General features: G+C 40.6%; 1 protein-coding gene across 1 annotated transcript in view; it reads left to right on the plus strand.

The window, feature by feature from the left end:
• The first annotated feature begins 777 nt into the window (after positions 1-777).
• Positions 778-20,995, plus strand: part of DNMT3B (DNA methyltransferase 3 beta) — a 36,860-nt gene continuing 16,642 nt past the window's right edge. The window contains exons 1-12 of the mRNA XM_020990819.2: positions 778-907; positions 2,335-2,399; positions 3,910-3,996; positions 5,182-5,328; positions 6,547-6,741; positions 7,753-7,911; positions 10,392-10,499; positions 14,597-14,756; positions 15,541-15,669; positions 15,959-16,003; positions 19,758-19,837; positions 20,160-20,272. Coding sequence (XP_020846478.1) covers positions 778-907; positions 2,335-2,399; positions 3,910-3,996; positions 5,182-5,328; positions 6,547-6,741; positions 7,753-7,911; positions 10,392-10,499; positions 14,597-14,756; positions 15,541-15,669; positions 15,959-16,003; positions 19,758-19,837; positions 20,160-20,272 — 1,418 coding nt within the window. The remainder of the gene's footprint in view (positions 908-2,334; positions 2,400-3,909; positions 3,997-5,181; positions 5,329-6,546; positions 6,742-7,752; positions 7,912-10,391; positions 10,500-14,596; positions 14,757-15,540; positions 15,670-15,958; positions 16,004-19,757; positions 19,838-20,159; positions 20,273-20,995) is intronic.

The following is a 20,995-nucleotide window of genomic DNA, read 5'->3' on the forward strand; positions in this document are numbered from 1 at the left end:
GCTGGGGAAGACTGCTGAGGAAGGAGAGGGAAAATGGTAGACAAAAATCTTAGCCAGTTGGGTCCAGAAGATTGGTCTAAGGCAGGGCTTCTCCCATGGAGAGGAGAGAAGGTGGTTCTTTGGGAGAGGAGAAGGGAGAGAAGAAGACCTGGAGAATGAGGGAAAGAGGAGAGAAGAAACAGGGTCAGGAAGGAATATTAATTCACTGAAGTTAAAAGGAAGGGGGCTTGAAACTAACAGAAAAAAATGGCTTTGGTGCTTTAAATTCAAGGAGACTGAGCTTGGGGCCAGGACTGTGATTAGAGGAGGAGAGGAAATTTGTGGAATAGGATTGAATCTTTCTCAGGGTTGAGAGGGGGAGGTCAGAACCTGGACCGTATTTGTAGAAGGAGGGGCACTACAGCTGCAATCAGGTCCCACCACTTTTCTTCTCTTCCTTTTCCTCACCGCCATAAGACACTGATTCCTGGTTTCCTTACATAGTCGTGATTGCTCCAGTCCATTCTTGGTGGTGGGGATTTTGCTGTCCAATGGAGCTGGGTCTGGGGCCTCTTAAGTTGGATGGTGAAGACACTTTATGGATCAAGTACCAATGATGCGTGGAGGGTGGGGTTTCCTTTCTGACTACTGAATGATTCTAATCTCTACATCGAATGCTTTTAGGAGTAGAGTTGTGGGTCATTGTCTTGTTGAGTTGTTTTATCCTAACCTTAAAGCCTTGTCTACTATATGTTCTTCCTCTCCACCCCATCCCCATGCTATTCCCTATAGGGCACAATGAAGGGAGAAACTCGAAGATATAATGGTGAAGAGACCAACAAAGAAGAATTTATTTTGGTCAATGGCAGTGATGATGACACTCTCTCTCCTCCAATCCTGGAAGCAGTGGAGAGCCTGGAGGTCAAAGGTAATTTACTTTCTTTGTTCTCATGATATTTGAGAAAATTGGAAGAGGGATGGTCTAAATGCATCCTTGGGGTTTTGTTAGTGATGAGTCTCCAGGTGACTTCTTATGCTATCCAACCATGTTGAATTTGTAGAAAAGAAAGGATCCTGGGAGAGCCACTTTAGAATTGGAGAATTCACAGACTGCCATATTTCACAATGCTTATATAGGCGGTACTATTATTAGGCATCTGCCAAGTCTTTAAAATGTTGACCACTGCCTGTGAAAAATTCAGGATATGTTAATAGGCCATCAAAAAAAGTGATTGAAATCTCAGACTGTGAAGAGAAATTTTGAATGAGGGGAGGAATCTTTCCTCTGTTCTATTTGGACTCCCTCTGGAGTACTATTTCCTATCATAGGCATCATCCTGAAAGGATAGACATTAAAGCTCAGCTACGCATCAAAGGAATTAGGGAATCTTGACATGTTAGTCTCTAGTGTCGAGGCTTCCATAGTAGGGGGATTGGGAGGGGGGAGGAGAACATTGTGTACACCTCCCCTAGAGACCTGATCTTTTATGTGGACTAGGCTAAGGGTTTTGGCCACTTGTTGGAGACTGGACATCATTATCATCATTTAGAATCTTTTAGGGTAGGAATTCATTTGATTTGTCATTTGGAATCTTGGCAGATGGTATTATAAAGAATAGAATAGACTACAAAGCATTAATAGAAGAAAGCACAGCATTTGGATTCAGAGGATGTGGGTTCAAATCTACAACTTAACTGTCTCTTTGATATTGGACAAGTCCCTTATGCTGACCTCCCATTGCCTCACCTTCCATATGTATAATATGAGGGGGCTGCACCTTTTTTAAAGCTAAGCCCCATGAATACAGTCAAGTAAAATTTAATTTAGCAAAAATTTAAAAAAACATAAAACTGGAATTACAGAGAAGGCAGGTAAGGTCTCACAGAGGTGAAGAGCTTTCTTGAAGTCATATATACACACATACAGAGTTAGTGAATGGCAGATCTGAAATAGGCTCTTGATTCGTCATATTAAAGACAAGTATTATTTCTACCATACCATACTGCCTTCATGCTCATGTTATAGCTTTCTTACAAACCCTTTGGAGGGGAACCATTTATTTCATTGTGGACAGCTCTAATTGTTAATTTTTGTTTGTTTGTAGAGCCAATATCTGCCTCCCCACCAGCTTTATTATTCCCATTTTTGCAAATGAGGCAACAGAGGAGGTTAAGCGAGGGGCAGAATAAATCATACTGACCTTTTCTTTTATTGCAGGATGTAACTTTGGGGCACAGGGCCTAGGGTGGAATGGAGACCTTTTGGGAAAAAAACAAGGGAAATTTTAGTCTGCCAAAGGAAATTCATATGCCATAGCCATCCTTGCCAAGGTGACCATCTTATTACTTCCACAGGTCGTAGGGTAAGCCGACGGGGACTGTCGAAAAGGGAACTCTCTCATATGATCACCTTCGATGAGGTACCCATCTAATGAGTCCTTTACCCCATTATCCCTTTGCCCTTCTCCCGAGGGGCTCAGGGGCCTGGATCAGTACACAGGTACTTTCTTGATAACAAGGTAGGAGACCTTGTTGGCTTTTACAATTTCAAGGGGAAGCTTCTCTCCCCATTCATTGGATTTCCAGCTATACTCCTGGAGCCAGGAGTATTGTAAGAGATAACTGGGATTCTTCTTTTCTCCTGCACTTTCTGCCCTTTCCTCACATCCTTCCAGAATGGCAACATCATTATTCTCTGGACCTCAAGAACCAGGGTAATGGAATGGTTTTTCAAGCAAAGGTCCTCACTGCCCAAGGATTCCTCATTGCCTTCCTAGCCCCATCACCAAAATTCAACCTTTCCTCCAATCCCTTTCCCTGTGTGGTCTATATCATCCCCACCTCCTTTAAAGGAATGTCTAGGTTGGTAAGGATGATGGAAATCATGCCTTTAGATGTTGGAAAGGGCTTATCCAGTAGAGGAGAGATTAGACTTCTTTTGTTTGGCCTCAGAAGTGAGAGAACCAGGGGCAATGGAGAGGCAGATTGAGGCTTCCTAACAGTGAGAGCTGTCCAAGCAGGTATGGGCTATCGTAGGAGATACTGATGTTATTCCCATCACGGAAGGTTTGTAACGCCAGACTCCTGAGCACTTGACAAGGATGTTGTAGGAGATATTCCAGTTCTAGGCATGAGGCAGATGAGATGCCTATGAGAACTGTTTCTAGCTCTCATGATTCATTCCCTGAGGCCCTTGCAGAAGAAGAGGGTAGACAGAGCATTGGATTTCAGTGGTGCGGGTTGACCTGGGTTCATTCACTTTTTTGCTCTGACACTAAGGATAGGATGATTGTACAAGTACTAAAATACACATTGATTTTTTGGGGGGTGGGGCTTGTATCCTCCAAATCTTCATAGAAAAGGGTTATATGGAAGTCTTGTTTACAAATTGGCGTAATGGTTGGTTGAGTCAGTCTTCAATATTTAACAATTAACATTTTTTAATGGCGCGTTAGTGACTTTAAAGCACTTGAATTAGAGTTATTTTCTCATTTGAGCCTCCTCACAAATAATGTGATGAGGTAGGTATTACTATTCCTATTTTATAGGTAAGGACATTGAGACTTAGAAGTTATGTGACTTGCCTATGATTACACAGCTAGTAAGTGCCCAGTGGCAGCACTTGACCCCCAGATCTTGCTGACTGCCAAGTCCAACACAGTTTTCATTGGGCTTATCTTTCCTAGTGTCACACTGGGGTCTGCTTAGATTTGCTGACGTTTCCTGTGTGCCTTCCTATCCAGATTATAATGTCTATCCTCATAGCATCTATATTTGGGTATGGACTACTAAGGAAATATTAGTTTAGTTCTCAATGTTATGTCACTTTAAATCAAACTTCATTGTGAGTGTTAGTGGGGAAAGAAGGATTTTTTTCGGGTCCTATTCCTTTAAAAAAATGAAAACTTGCAAATTTGTTCTCTGTAAAAGGACCTGACAGATGACTCAGAGGTATCAGAAATCCCTGTGATGCCAAAGCTATACAGAGAAACCAAGATTCAACCCAAAAGCTCAAATGTAAGTTATCCTTGAACCTGAACAGACAGAACTGTGTGATGCAAAAAAATCTTGAGCTGATCAATAAATAACTGGAACATGTCCACAGAAAATGTCACACCATGTACCTAGATCCCATGGGCACTTAAACCAGCATATCTGAGCTGAAAAATGAGAATCAAGAAAGATTTAGGTACCCACGCCAAAATTTCCAAGTTTGAAATCTGAGTTTGTAGCATTAATTTTTATTGTACTAAGTAATAACACAACTTTATAGTACTTTTATAAAAAAGAGTAAAATAGAAAGAGCAAATAGTATTGTACATTGATGTACATCTGTACCATATACAGATGAGAATCTGAAGGCTTGATGAAGGGATTTGCTCTGAATCTGATCCCAGTGTATGAACCCAGTTTTCTTGATTCCCAAGACCAGTTCCTACCCGAGTATTTTATTTGGTGCTTAGCTTAATTAATTAATTAATTAATACTTAATTGCAACCGATTTAGCTTCATTTTACCTATGATTTAAAAAAAGAATGGAAATTACACTAGAGTCTTCTTTTTAAAAGTTTTTTTTTAAAATGTGACCTCAGGTTCTTAGAAGCCTTGATTTTTTTTTTTTTCTTTAGAAAAGGGTTCACTTCTTGATTCTTCTTGTAGAGAATACATAATAAGACTGCTGGTATTCCTAAGGTTGTGAGTCCAACCAGCTTGCAAAATTATTATTGCCTCTTGTGACTACTCTCACAGTTGGACTTCCCCCAAACCCCACAAAGAATTCTTAAGCTGTGGGTATTGAGTGGATAATCAGCTGGTTTGGACATTGATCATATCTCTTGATAACCCACCACTGAGTTAGTCTTGGCCATTTAAAATTAAGGAATTCGGCCTTTTCTGGAAAATAGGACATTTTGTGTGTGGGGGAGGGTAGTTGTTGGGGAAGAGGGAGTATTCTATGGAAGGGTCCAGTTATGCTTGGCGGAGAGTAAGGGAATCTTTCCAAAAACCTGCTTAGAGAACATCTGTTTACATCCCTTTGTGGTACTTAATCTCCCAATAAGAAAAGTGATAACACTCCCAACATCCTGGGCTCTTGCTGTTGATGAAAGATGTAATGATAGAATTTTGTTGTCCCTGCTTCTTTCCTTTTAGTCCAGCCAGGTCCTTTATTGAGACCCTGTACATGTCCTCTCTTGGTTCCAGGTCCAGTCCCAAAGTGAGGAGAGTACCACTGAGTGGGGAAGACGTAGACCTCCCCCACGCCTGGCCTCACGGGCTGAGCAGAACAAGGCCAGCAGGAAAGAAACTGAAGATATCAGTTCTGACTTCAAAGAGACTCCTGTGACCAGGGTTGGTTCTGCCAAAGGCACAGTCCCCTGGCCTCCCCCCTCCCCCCTTCCCCTTCCATTTGATTTCTGAGTTGGAGAGTGAGGAAGGAGATCTAGGCCCGTCTTCCTCCATTTGAAGAGTCCTCTCTTCCCGTTGCCATTTGGTGCCTTTCTCGGTCTCCTGGTGAGCATGTGGGTTCAACACTGGAAATGAGCAAGTACTCATATCTCTTCTGCTTCTTTTGGGCTGCAGGGCATCGTGTCTGGTCAGTGACTCCCTTCTCTCCCCCAGGGCCATTGGAGAGTGGTCACTTTTTCTTCTTCCTTTTCCTGTGACATTTCTTCTGTCTTCTACCTCTTCATAACTGTGGATGTGTTTCACCTGATTTATGGGTGATCAGTTAATCCTGTTACCTTTGGTGGTCTTCAGGAGCTACTCAGTTCTAGGCCAGAAAGATCTTAAGGTTTGATACTATACAAAATAACCTTGAAAAGTAGCCAGACCTATTTGTCTGTCTAAGTAGCATTTCCTACAAACATTTTATGCCCCCCTCACCTGTCCATTGCCCTTTGTGTGTGTGTGTGTGTGGGGGCAGTTGGGGTTGTGAGTTTCCCAGAGTCACACAGCTAGCGAGTATTATGTGTCTGAGGCTGGATTTGAACTCATGTCTTCCTGACTCCTGGGCTGGTGCTCTATCCACTGCACCACCTAGCTGCCCTGGGGCTAGAATGTTATCTCCCCTCTACACACTTAAGGAGCTTTTCATTGGTCTTACTCAGGGTTCAGGGCTTTTACATATACCCCACTTGCTTCATTCTTTTCCCTAATTTCTCCTCTAACCTTCAGTCAGTTCAAGGGTTTTTCCTTACCTCTTTCCCTCACCTCTACTCATAGTTTATTTGTTAGAAAAATGGCCTCAAAGCCAAGAAGATTTGGTTTCAGTTAGGACTGAATTAGGAGTTTCTCCATGTGGGAGTCCCCTTTATTGATGAATTCACAGGTCTGGTTCTTATCCTTCTAACTAGAATTGGCCTAAAGACCAATAAGTTGTTATGAGTTTATTTTTTACTAATCTGTTCTTTGGAATCTTTCCCCACTGCCTTACCTTTGTTTTTGGATCTACCATCTTCACCCTGGCTTTGACCTTGACAGTGTTGAACCCTTTGATCACTTTTTGATGACAGTGTTTTTATCAGGCTGGATCCTTTTGTTCTACCATTTTGATTTGTGTCATTCTAGAGCAATAGGCGTCGGTCCACTGGCACCCTGCCCACTGGTATCCAGTCTTCTCTGAACTCTTCTTGCCTCACCATTGATCTCACCGATGACCTTGGGAGCAACACGACCACCAGGCGTAGTGCTCGAGAAAGACGTCGTCATTCTCTGGGTTCCCCAAGTGTGCTTTTAGAGAGCCCTAATCAGATGGAATACCAGGTATGATGTGGAATGGCCATCTCAGTATCACCTCCTGTTGGAGGTGAAGTAGACCATCGTCACTAAGTGTAACCCTTTCGAACCTCTACTGAAACATTAAGCATTTATTAAACACCCTATCATATGCTAGGTACTGTCTTGGCCCCTGCAAATACAAAAACAAAAATCAAAGTGTACTGAACTCAAGGAAATATCCTTCTATGTTCGAGGCTATATATATATATATGCATATAGTTCTGTGCAATATTAGATACAAAGTAGATACAAGGTAACCTTGGGAGGAAGACAGCCACAGCCAGGGAAAGCCCCATGGAAGGGGTGTTACTTGAGCTGAATCACAAGCCAAGCTAAGGTTTTGGAAGAGGTGAAAAGGAGGGAATGAATTCTAGACGTGTGATGTTAGCTAAGGAAAGATGCAGACACGAGAGGGAGTAATTGAGACGCTGTACATAGGATGAGGATGGGGCCGGGCTGTGGTGAAGAAAACGAGGATCCAGGAGGGATTTTTAAAGTCCTAGGTTGCTTTTCTTCTGGAAAGGAGCTGTCTCTTCTTGCTCAGTGTAAGACTGCAGGGTATGATGGAAACAAATAAGTCTCAAAACCAGGATTCTTCTCCCAATTCAGTTCATGCTTTGTGACCTGGGGCAAGTCTTTTAACTTTACGACCTCTAAAAAATGAGAGGGTGAACTAGGGCAGGAGTGTTAAAAACACCAATAGAAATGGATCTCTGTGGGAGGCATATTCAATCAGAAAACCGCAAATTAACATGTAATAATGTATTTTTATTTATTTTGCCAAACATCACCTCATTCATTTTAATCTGGCTCCTGCTGCACTCAGAGTTTCGGCCACATGAACTAGAAGACTTTGAAGCAATGACCTTGAGCATCTTGCAGGCTGGTGGGAGTGGGAGGAGCTGATACGGGGATAATCAAGTAGATAGACTCCACTGGTTGACTTTGACTTCCTTTGTCTTGCTATCCCTCTGATTTTGTGTAATTGATTTTCAGGATGGAAAAGAGTTTCACACTGGTGAACTTGTCTGGGGAAAGATTAAAGGTTTTTCCTGGTGGCCTGCTATTGTGGTTTCCTGGAAATCTAACACAAAGCGCCAGGCCGTCCCTGGCATGAGATGGGTACAGTGGTTTGGCGATGGCAAATACTCTGAGGTATGTTCCTGATCTTGGCAGTGTAGTGCCTTGGTGCCTGAGAAGACACCCTTGTAAGGGGGCGAATGTTCGGCTCTCGGTTCAGTTGCTTTGGGCATTCCATTTTCTCTCCAGGCCTCTTTCAAACATCAGACCCAGCGGGTTGTAAGGTCCAAAATGAAATGATGTAAATTGCTTTGAAATTTTAAAAACATCACATGTGCATTCAGATTAATAGCCTGTATGGTGAGGTGGACAAAGATATCATGACAAGGTTTTTAAAGTTATGAGGATAAATCTTGGCCTTTCCTCCTTTTTTCCCCCCTTTGACCTTTTCCATGGTGGCATAGCAAAAGCATTTATTAAGTCCTAATTACTTGCCCATGCCAACTGCTGGGCATAAAAATTCAAGAGAAGATAGTTCCTGCCCTCAAGGAGCTTTCATTCAGATACAAGGTATAAAGGAAAGTAATGGCCTTACAGGTTCTTGGTCTGGTAAGTCAGAAGGGGTAATTATGGGAGCCATAGGCTGTACAACTGACAAAGCCCTTTTCTGAGTCACTGATACTGTGGGTTTGATTACTATTTTCCCATGGAGAAGATGGTAATCAGGGAGCAGTACTTTTGTGGCATAGTAGGAGGTCATAGTACTTAAGTCACTGAAGTGTGTAATCTTCAAGCTATGTGAGTTTGCATGCACCAGTCAGCCTGGTCTCTGGGTAGGAATTCCAAATATAAGTGGCTGTGTTCTTAGGTTCATGGCCTCTACGGCTCCAGGCCATAGGGTACAAGGACAACTGTAGCAGTAGCAGTGGGGCTAGATCAGAGGTCTGTCAGAAGTGGGGGGGAGGCTTGAAAGATAGAAAAAATATCAACATTTTAAGAGAATTGTGTGCTAAAAGAAAGAATCCCCATCGACTTTCTTGAAAATATTTCTAATCAAAATGCCAGGAGCAATAAAGTAGAAATTAATCATGGTTGTAGTTACATGAGCCACCAGAGGGAGCTTTGGGTCAAAGAATTGGGACCAAGCCTAGATTCCAGAACTTTTCTCCTAATTCAAAGTGAAATAGCTTATTCTCCCTTGCTAAAGAGCAAGATTGAACTTCAATATGTGTTTGAGAAGTATGGGAATACAGAGATATCAGGAGGTTAAGGGATCTAGATTTCTTAATTTGGATCTATACTTGTAAAATGTGAAAAGAGGTATCCAAGATACCCTGTAGCTCTAAATCTAAATAAATACATACTTATACACATGTAGCCATATGGCTTTATATGGACATGTTGGAGAAAGAAACACTGAGTTTTAGGCACCAGTCTTCCAGAAACAAATTTATTAAGCTAACATTAAGAGCATTTCTATCTGAGCATTACTTGCTAAGAGAGATATCCCCTCATACTCTTGGTAATATCTCAAACACAAGACAATTTGAGCTTAAAATTACAGGAATCTGGACTGAGGAAAAGGTCACAGTATTTTAAAATATGGTTTTAGGTTGACATTTTACTCTTATCTAATAAAATAGTCATTTAATCTTCTTTGCCTCTTCCCCTCTAGGAGTCATGCCTTCTTGTGATCAATCCATTTCCCTAGAATATTTTCCATTGAATATTTCCAGATGAATTAAAAAGGAAGTTTTTAATAAGCCCTGCTGGCCTGGATCCATAGAAAGCAAATATGTATTGTCCCATAAAAGATGTAGTGTAAGAATAATTTAGAACAGGGGCAGCTAGGTAGTACAGTAGATAGAGCTCTGGCCTTAGAGTCAGGAGGACCTGAGTTCAAATCCTGCCTCAGACACTTGACACTTATTAGCTGTGTGACCTTGGGCAAGTCACTTAACCCCAACTGCCTCACCGAAAAGAAAAAAAAAAGAATAATTTAGAATAAACTAGATGTAAGCGGAGATTCCAGAGATGTTGATTGCCCAAATTAAAGTACTTGGTTAATGTTAAAGAAGGCTCAGGTTTTTTGTCACTCATTTCCTTTATTATCCTACTGTCATTCCATTGTTGAGATCATCCAAATGGAGCAGATCCTGGAGGTGATTGAGATTTCCTCATTTCAGATGATAACCACTATATAACTAATGCTTGAGTCTCTGGAACCAGCCAGTATTGGTGTTAACATACTGTTCCCTTCTCTTACTCTCTGCTCACATGTTTATGGTGCTGCTAACTCCTCCTCCTCTCTGCTTAAGGTGAGAACAGGGGTTGAAGTTATTTGAGAGCTGCTGGAGGTGATACCCAGTGTATGGGGCATAACCTTCATTCACTGAATAGCCATTATAGAATCTCTAAATGATCTTAAGTAGATTCAGATTCAGGAGGACCTGAAGTCTTAGTTCAAAATCACAGGTGAAGGAAGAGGACCTGAGGTTATCTCCTCATCTGTAGATACCTTTTCTTTTATGGAGGCAAAGCCTAGGGTTTTGATTTTGAGTGGATTTGCAGCTATATGTGTGTCTATAATGTAACATTTTGTTTTCTCTTTTTAGGTCCCCTCAGACAAGTTAGTGAGCCTTGCATTATTTAGCCAACACTTTAATTTACCTACATTTAACAAGCTGGTATCTTACAGAAAGGCTTTATTCCAAGCCCTGGAGGTAATTGTGGGAGAGTGTCATGGGATGTTATGGGATGTCATGAATACATAGAGACATTTGGTTGAACCCACATAGGGAGATCTAATTCACCTCCTCAGAGATTGTTATTGAGTTTGTTAACTGGGGAAGTTTTGGGGTAGGTAGAAAGTAATGAGTTTTCCTTGATATTGAGTAAGAGAAACAGAAAAGACATTTAGGGAAGATTAGTCCAGCAGGCCTATACAACCTGTGACCTGCCAAAGTATTTCAAGTGGCCTGTAAAAAATGTAGAGGAAATATCCTCTAAATTTTTCGTGGGCTGCCCAAAATCCTTTGGCATGCCCGGAGGCTGCAGGTTGTGCAGGCCTGGCTTAGAGAAATCATACAGTCATAGGCAATCATCACAGGATTTAGAACTGGGAGATTATTTAGTTGACTTTCCCTTTTAGTAGGGGGAAACTTAAGTCTCAGCAGGGAGAACTGACTTGTAAAAAGGTAGTAAGTAGCAAAATTATTCCAAAGTCGTTATTTTTTTAAAATTAATTAATTTATTTTTAGTTTTCAACAGTCACTTCCATGAGGTTTTGAGTTTTCAATTTTCTCCCCTTCTCCTCCTCCCACCCCAAGATGGCATACAATCTGATATAGGCTCTACTGTTTGTTCTTTTCATTGAACATAGATAGCATCAGGCTGAGGAACCTCAAGGTTCTCCCTTTATCCTGGCTGCTTCTGACTTCTTTATGCTCTTTCAGAAACTTAACTTCTGGCGTAAGGGAATCACTGCCTTGACTGCTTGCCTGTTAGGGTACACTCATGGAATGTTAGAACTGGGAGGGATGTTAGATACAGATGGAAAGGGCCTTAGGAAAGAACTTGTCTCATAGTAACCCTAGGCTTTGGGTGTTATTTATCCCCATTTATGGATTGGTAAACTAATCATCACTGATATTAAGAGACTTAAAAATATTTACAAATAAGTTTTTTGAACTGGTAAACTTGGGTCTTTCAGTCAACCTATGCTTTTTTCTAAATCCACTGTGCCAATACTTTTCTTCCCCCCCCAAGGACCTTAGAACACAAAAGGCTGTAGGTGGAAGGGAATGTGATCTAGTCTCCCTCTATAGCTGGTGATGTGATTTGCCCAAGGTCAGCTTCTGTTGTATCTAGCTTTATTCAGGATGATGTTAGGGCTGCCTTTTTTTTTTTTTGAAAGCTTCTGCTCGGGCCTGGAGGGCCTTGACCCAACCCCAAATTCCTCATTTGTGACTAGTGCATATGGGGAAAAACCTTAGTGTGAGAGTTCTCTTCTGTCACTAACCACTCTCCCTCGGTTGGCAAAGCTAACCAGCCACACCCCCTTATGGAATCCTCAGCTTTACATGTTTCTTTTCCCCTTTGCTCAACAACCCCCCTCACCCCCCACATATCACTCCAGCAGCTGTGCTTGCAAGACACTCCTGTGAATGAAGTCAGTGTTCACATGAGATTGTGGGGTAAGAACTTGATTCCAAGTTGAAGTATACCAACAAGTGCTGTGACTCTCAAGGCAGCATCCATTGTGGGAAGTAGCATGAGTGTAGTGCAGGAAAGATCCACAGAGCATCTGCTTGAAGACCTTCCAGTGACTGAGAACTTAATTCAACTTTCAGATAGGTCTGTTAGGAAGGTTTCCCTTACGTTGAACCAATATTTGTCTGCAACTCCTATACTTCTGTTCTGGGGCCAAGCAGAACAAATTTAAGCCTTCTAAATTTTAGATTGTGATTAGTCATGTCTCCTATTTCTTTCCTTCTTCACCAACCCCCACTGCCTGCTAATCTTATTCAGATAAAACTTACCCTGTTCTTTTAGTACATACTTAAAATATAGTCTCTCCAAGCTGTATTCCTGGGCACACATTCTATATCTTGTCAGCTTCCCCTCTAAAGTATGGTGCCTTAGGACAGCTACAGTAGATAGAGCACCGGCCTTGGAGTCAGGAGAATCTGAGTTCAAATCCAGCCTCAGACACATAACACTAGCTGTGTGACCCTGGGCAAGTCACTTAACCTTATTGCCTAGCAAAAGAAAAAAAAATGTGGTGCCTACAACTCCCAGTATATGGATGGTCTAACCAGGTCAGGGACTAGCAAGACCATCTCCTTATTCATTTTGGACACAAAACCTCTCTGTAAGTCTTGAGATTACCGTTGTATCCTATTGTTCTAGGGTTGACTCATTGAATTCATATCGGAATTCCCTTTGATCTTCCCCCTAATCCAAAATTTTCCCTGTATGTAGTCATTTAGTTAATTTTTTATGATATCTTATGTTTTGATAAGTCAAGGTAGAGACCCTTAACCTTTCAGAGAGCTGTCTTTTTTAACAAAGAATGCTTTTTAAGAAAAAAAGAAAAATTAATACAACAAAAAACTTTGAAATTACTTTCAATGTTTCACATCCATAGTCCTGGCACCTCTAAAAAGGAGTTGGGGCCTTTTCATTTCTTTTTTGGGACCCATTCTTGTCCTTTGATTATTTTGCAAATTCATTTTTAAAAAAAAAATTTCCCCACAAATTACATAGAAAAACAATTTTTTATTCTTCTTTACAACATGACTAACGTGAAAATAGATTCAATATGTATGTATATGTAGAGCCTATATCAAATGGGGAGAAAATTTGGAATTCAAAATCTTATGGAAGTAAATGTTGAAAACAAAAATAAATAAATTTAAAGAAAAAAGGAAAAAGGAAAAAAATTTTTTTAACATTTGAAATTTTTGAGTTCCAAATTCCTTCCTCTCTCCCCTTCCCCCCCATTAAGAAGGCAAGCAAATAGGTTATACATGTGTAGTCATGCAAAACATTTCCATGTTATTCATCTTGTGAAAGAAAGAATACACAAATAAAAAAACCCAAGAAAAATAAAGAAATTAAAGAAAAAGTATGCTTCAATCTGCATTCAGACTCCATCAGTTCTTTCTCTGCAGATGGAAAGCATTTTTCTTCATTAGTCTTTCAGAACTGTCTTGGATCATTGTGTTGCTGAGAATAGCCAAGTTATTAACAGCAACATTCACTTTTGATTGATTGAGATGGTTGTTCGTGAAGCAGCTGACTGAGCCATCCTTTTTGGCCCCTAGTGTTAATTTTAAAAATTTTGCCTTGCACAGTTTTAAGATGAAGAAATTAAAGCTATCTATAGGCATATGAAAAAATGCTGTAAGTCACTATTGATTAGAGAAATGCAAATCATGACATCTATCATATTGGCTAACATGACAAAACAGGAAAATGATAAATGTTGGAGAGGATTTGGGAAAATTAGAACACTAATGCATTGTTGGTGGAGTTGTGAACTGATCCAACCATTCTGGAGAGCAATTTGGAACTATGCCCAAAGAGCTATAAAACTGTACATACCCTTTGACCCAGCAATAGCACTTCTAGGGCTGTATCCCAAAGAGATCATAAAAATGGGGAAAGGACCCGCATGTACAAAAAATATTTATAGCAGCTCTTTTTGTGGTGGCAAAGAATTGGAAATTGAGGGGAATGCCCATCAATTGGGGAATGGCTGAACAAGTTGTGGTATATGAATGTAATGGAATACTATCATGCTATAAAAAAATGATGAGCAAGTGGACTTCAGAGAAACCTGAAAAGACTTACATGAACTGATGCTGGGTGAGGTGAGCAGAACCAGAAGAACATTGTACACAGTAACAGCCACATTGTGTAATGACTACCTTTCATAGACTTGGCTCTTCTCAACAATGCAAGTATCTAAGACAACTCCAAAAGACTCATGATGGAAAATGCTGTCCACATCCAGGGAAAGACCTATGGAGTCTGAATGCAGATGGAAGCATACTCGTTGATCTCTTTTTTTCTATTGTTTTGTTTCTTCTTTCTTGTGGTTCCCCCCATTGGTTCTAATACTTCTTTACAACATGACTAATGTACAGATGTTTAATATGAATGTATATGTAGAACCTATATCAGATTGCATACCATCTTGAGGGGAGGGAAGGAGAGAAAATTGTAAAATTCAAAAGCTTATGGAAGTGAATGTTGAAAACTAAAAGTAAATAAATTAATTAAAAATAAAAATATATATTTTTTTGCTTTGCAGATGGCCAAGAGCAGGGCTGGCAAGACCTTGCCAGCCATTCCTGGTGCCCCATGGGATGAAAAACTCAAGCCCTTGTTAGAGTGGGCTCATGGAGGCTTCCAGCCAATGGGAGAAGAGGGACTCAAACCAAAAAAGAAATCAGAGAGACATATCATTCCAGGTTGGAATTATGGCTTAGGCCATGATCATCTCTGGTCTTTGCAATGGATTCTAATGATTGGATAGGGTTTCTTAAGAGTTGAGGAGTAGAAGCCAAGGAGTTGTGTTTCATTTGGATTTGTGTGGTTTCCATCATCATACTTATGAAATAAACACCTCCTGTGTATAGAACACTGTTTCCAAATTGAGGAAAAGGTTTCTTTGACTTAACCAACTCTACTGTGATGCATAGCAAATACAGAAGGACTTTTCTTCTCTTCCTGTCCTCCAAGCTTTTCATCTAGTAACCCAAATATGTTTTAAAGAGATATGAAGAAAGAGCTGTGGACTTGAGAAGGATAGTCTGGCAAGAGGGTTATTAGGAAGGCTCATGGAAGCAGATAGTATTATCACAGTTAGCATGTTATTGGTAGCCACAGTTTATCAGTCTTTCCTGTTTCCTCATGGGAGTAATCCTTGGGTCTCCATCACAGTTGAAGGAGATGATGGTTTTGCTAAAACCCCAATAGAAAATTTAGGTGCTTAATCCTAGGTTTAAAGAAGAGTTAATATAAGACTCTCACTCTTGCAGAGAAATATGTCAATGTGGTCCATGTTTTGGTTTCATAGTGTTTTGTTTTTTCCTGAGCATTTACTATGTACATAGGTAGGTTCACAGATGTGTTTGATGCCAGGCTTTATTTGATGAATTAGCATGGGTATGATTGTCTTTGGGAATATTGGGGACTTAAGTCTGGTCTAGCTTCCAGTCCAGTCTCCCAGGTTAAATGAGTAATCTTTTGTAGAACCCAAACAGAGAAGAAGGACTCTGGAGGAAGCTGCTGTCCAAGATAGCATTCCTCCTCCTCCTAAACGCCTGAGAACCAGCTGCATGAATAACAACAAGGAGCGGGTAGAGGAAGAGCAAAGCAGAGGTGATTGTTGTTGACATTCAGCTTCTGGGTTGAGTTCATTTTGGAGTAATGGGGTGAGGGCAGTCTGGCTTTTCTCTCAATGGATATCCATCTTCTCTGTGGGGGGATAGCAATATTAGAGCAAAATCATGCTCATTGGAGTTTATTATTATCATTGCTATTAACTACTTTTTATATAAACTAAGTTCCTTGTCAAAAATAAGATCATAAGGTGAGTGTCACAAAAGCTTGTAAGATGTTAACCAAACCATTTCTTACTCTCCCTCACCCAAATTTCTTGTTTATTCAGAAAAAATGGTTTCTGACATCATGAACAACAAAAGCAACCCTGATGGTAAGATGTCTTTTTATATGCATGCAGTGCTACCTTACTTGGTCTTATCCAGATTTGATTCCTTGCAGAATTTCTGTGTGTGTGTGTGTGTGTGTGTGTGTGTGTGTGTGTGTGTGTGTGTGTGTAACAAGCACTTTTTACTGTTATGTGCTGATCACTGTGCTAAGCTTTTATATTATCTTATTTGATTCTCACAACAACCCTGGGGAGTAGTTGCTGTAGTTATTGCCATTTTGCAGATGAGGAAATTGAGACAAACAGAAGTTAAGTGCCTTGCCCAGGGTTACACAACTAGGAAATGTTAACTATACCACCTGCTGCTTCCAAGGCTTGTGGTATTAGGTGGCTAAAGCATTGAATGAGATACCTGCTCTGGAAAAAAAAATTGTGTCTTAGAACCTCTGAATTCAGTTGAACAAGGAGTCTGTTTCTAGTTTGTGTTATAGTATGTGTGCTAGCTGCTGGGTTATAAAGACCCCAATGGGTTTCTGCCCTCAAAGAGGTTATATTCTCTGAAGTGCAAGTTATAGGAAATTATGGTAGCTCATTTTCTGTGCTCAGACAGTATATATGTATAGTGTGATGAGAGTGAGCAGGAGGATTGGCAGGGGGACTCAGCTATGGGACATTGACCAAATCACTTCCTGTCTGAGCCTCAGTTTGCTCCTTGTAAAGTTGATATGACCCTGCCATTGGTTGTGATGGAAACCTTTCTAAGGCTTTTTTTTTTTGGTGAGGCAGCTGGGGTTAAGTGACTTGCCCAGAGTCACACAGCTAGTGAGTTTTATGTTTCTGAGGCTGGATTTGAACTCGGGTCCTCCTGATTCCAAGGCCAGAACTCTATCCCCTTCGCCACCTAGCTGCCCCAACCTTTCCAAGTCTTAGCATTGCCATGGAAATGTGAGTTGTTGGGTGTTGCTATAAGAAATAATATGGGCCAGATAACTCCTATTTGAAAGGGAGGTCCTACCTTTTTGATAAAAATGTTTGATAGAGTGAATTGAGGTCTGGACAGTGGTGTGTACTTACTCTGAATAAGTGTTTCCTTGCTGTTTTGCAGTGTTGAATAAGTGGAAGCAGGTGTGAGGACGGGAAGGAGGTGTTTTGGTGCAGTGTAAAGAATATTAGCAGGGACAGCAAAATGACACAGTGGATGGAGCACTGACCCTAGAGTCAGGAGGACCTGAGTTCAAATCTGGCCTCAGATACTTACTAGCTTTGTAACCCTGGGCAAATCACCTAACCCTGATTGCCTCAAAAACAACCAACCAAACCAAGCCAAAACAAAAGTATTGGCTCTGAAAACAAGAATGAAGAGGACCTAGGATCAAATTCCACCTCGAGTATTTAAATGATTATAGGGGAGACACTTCACTTTCCTGGCCTCATTTTCCCAGTGAGCCTGCTATGTTGTAATTCTGATCTTACTCCTATATTGCAGCTAATGGTCCCTGGAATATAGTTGGTATTGGTTGTCATCAGACTAATACAAGTTTAGAGCTACAAGGGGCAAAAACAGACTGTTAGAACAGAATATTTTCAGGTTATCTAGTTCAGCCCCCTTATTTTACAGAGGATGGCACAGAAAAGACGAGACTGTAAGAGTAGGAGAAAAAAGTTAATTCCACATCTAGGATTAGAATCCAGACCTCATCCCCTGATCCGTAATGCAAAAAATCTTTTCCTGGAGACTGTCGTCAGCTGTTCTCCCTGCCTCAAGTTGACAGTATATTTTAAAAATCTAAGTATGGACTGGGGTAAACATTGATGTGCTTGGTCCTACCCTGCCTTGGAGAGAGGAGTAGGTGCCCCTGGTTAGGGCAGGTGTGTGGAAAGTGAAGAAAATTGTAGCCGCTGTTGAGAAATGAGCTCATCATTATTTATTTTTTTGTCAGGTATCGACTAAGCAGAGCAAGAGTAGTGAGCCAGGAAATTAATGGAATGAATAGGTTGTCAGTAATGATGGAACAGAGAAACTGTATAGGGAGAGAAATAATGAGTTTAGCCATAAGGAATGTCATAAATCACAGGTGACTAGGTCCAGACCAAGAATTGCTGATGCTAGACCCAAGTATGAAGTGTTTAGACCTTGTCCAAGGAGCTGGTTGTAGAGATTGAAAAACATGACTCTGAAGTTTGAGGATTTGGTATTGGGAGGCAATCTAGAAGGTCAGGGGTGTTACAGTGGACAGAGCAGTGTCTGGTTCTGTAATATTAAGAGCCTTTGAGAATCGGAGAGGACTTTCAGCAAGTTGCAGGTTTGCTAGACCAGATTTCTTAAAGGGAAGAAGTAGTCATGGTACGCATGTAACTGTGAATATTTCTCAGAAGTAGAGAGTTACAAGTGTTATCCTCATTTGACTTGGGAACCACCTCATGTGTCAAAAGGGGTTTAGGTTGTTGTTAAAGATGTCTTTGATTCCACATCTTTAATGGTTTTTTTCTCCACCCTAATTTAGTGTTCAGACGTGAGTTTTAGAGCTCAAAAGACTAAACCTTTTTAACATCCATTGCTAAGTTACTATTCCAAGGGACTAGATGTGTATCTTAAAGGAAGGCATTTTTGAAATCCTACTCTTCCCCTTCCCTCTAACCAGTCTTTTTTCATTTAAGTGGGGAAGTTAATGGGGGCAAAAAGCTGCTTAGAGATTTGGAAGCAAAGACATGATTGCCCCCAGAGGTCTGTTTTGTATGAGTGCCACATTATATCTCAAGGCACAGATGATTAGTGTCATTCTGTAATTGGAAGTACTGGTTTGGTTCCTCTCCCACTCCCTACTTTTTCCCCTGCCCCTCATATAGGTATTGAATTAGACACATAGGTATAAATTTAGAAAAAATTATCGAAGTCATCTGTTTTTACAGCACCTAGATACTCCATTTTATGTATCCCTTCCTGCCCACAGACTCATCCCTTATGATATTGTATACCGTGTTTTGTAGCTATGCCTTTCCCACCCCACCCTCACTTACTTTGGAAGGGCAGAGATGGGAGGGGAAGAGATGGCTTTTCTTATCCCTTGGTCATTTTAATTTCCTAGCATTTATTTGGATTTACATGTCTCTGCTTCCTTCACTTGGCATCAGTTCATATAATTGTCTTTGAATTCCTTTTTTGTGTGTCTGAGTGGTTTTATTTTTTATGATTCCTTGGAAGATTATATTTGTTCTGAGCTAAAAATTTCCATTTATAGATCACCTACCTTTGGTAAGTAGTGCCTGGAATTAATACTTACCAAGCACTATGAAGACAAATAAAAGCCTTCAAGGAACTTAGAAGGAAAGACAGTACGCATTAGGGAGTGGTGTAGGAGACTATTGTAGTGGGAATGGCGTTTGGGATATGGTGAATGACACAGATGGGGAGTTGATCCATGGAGCAGTCAGTTGACAGCCCCTATTTTGAGAACATAAAGTGGAAGAAGGGGTAAGATAAGCAGGTGGCATGACTAACTGGTTAATAATGATTCCTGGGCTGGGGCCCGCTACGTAGAGTAGACTAGTGAATTTGTACTCTATCACCAGATATCTAACATCCAGGGCATGAGTTCCAAAGCAGAGTGGATTAATTTCTCCTCTTTTCCCCTTCCCCCAAATCAGAGCATTGTTTCTGCTGATCTCTGAGTTTGGAGTACCACATATCTAAATTCTTTTATTGGCGAGTTTATGAGTACATTTCAGGTGGAATGGTTATCATTCCTGTTGATGTATCAACCTCGTTTCATCTCCCCTTCCCTTCTTGTGTGTATTATAGATAACTGCATAGCTTGTGGAAGAAAAAACCCACTCTCCTTTCATCCTCTCTTTGAGGGGGGCCTCTGTCATACATGTAAAGTAAGTCTTGGAAAATACATGGGTTTGCCTTCTTATAGTCCACCTGTTGTCTTCTGTGTAGATTTCCATGTTACTTGTTCCTGATTTGCTCTATTCCTTAGAATAGGGCCAAGATCCTGAGTTTCTGTTCACTCTGAGCCCCTCCCCCACCCCGCCCCTCCCTCCAGTCAACCACCTCACTAAAGGATTAATGGATTCCATGGATATAGACCAGCCTCTTAACCCTATCTAGGTATTCAGTGGGTGGGTGGGAGTCAGTATTCTGGGACCTAAAGGCAATTCTTCCCAGACGTGTTTCTATTTTCCCATTTTCTCTAACCAGGATAGATTTCTAGAGCTGTTCTATATGTACGATGATGATGGATATCAATCATATTGTACTGTGTGCTGTGAGGGACGGGAGCTCTTGCTATGTAGCAATTCAAGCTGTTGCCGGTAAGTCCTTTTATTTTGTCTCTCTCTTTATGTTTTTGAAGAGCAGTCTGTTATGTCCTTGAGTTTGGCTAGATGGCAATGGAGGTGTTACTTTAACCTGAAAATGTCGTTACTCTGAATGAAATCACTACTGCATTAACTTTTTTTTCAGATGACACAAAAGTGAATAAATTTCGAAAAGTATTAAGCGTTTACTATTTATGAAACTTCATGCTAAGCACTGAGTATACAAACAGAAAAGTAAAATGGCTCCTTCCATTAGAGCTTACATCTCAGGATGAAATAACATGTACAGGGGAGCATGGTGGTAGGGTGATGTAGAAGTCCTGGGAGGTTCAAAGGGTACCCTGGCAAAGCAAGATGACAAGTGACCTTCTAATATCATATGTACAATGTTTACTCCTTGCTCTTGGACTGAGAGCAGGGATGTGTCATCATAGGTATATTTATGTGCAGAGATCAAGGTTAACTATTACAATCACAGCATTTTAAATTGTTATTTTATTGCTATTCTGTGAATTTACATTATTCATTCTGTATGTTTTCTTGTTTCTTCATGCTTCACTCTGAATCAGTTTATGCCAAGTATTCTCAAGTTTTTCTAAATTCCTCATTCTTGATGTATTAATGTTTCATTATATCAATATGCTGTAATTTGTTTAGTTATTTTCCACATGGATATCTCAGAAGTTTGTTTCCAATTTGTTGCTCATTTGAATATTT

This window comes from Phascolarctos cinereus, unplaced genomic scaffold, assembly GCF_003287225.1.
Source record: "Phascolarctos cinereus isolate Bilbo 61053 unplaced genomic scaffold, phaCin_HiC Scaffold_2;HRSCAF=192, whole genome shotgun sequence".
NCBI classification, from domain to species: Eukaryota; Metazoa; Chordata; class Mammalia; order Diprotodontia; family Phascolarctidae; genus Phascolarctos; species Phascolarctos cinereus.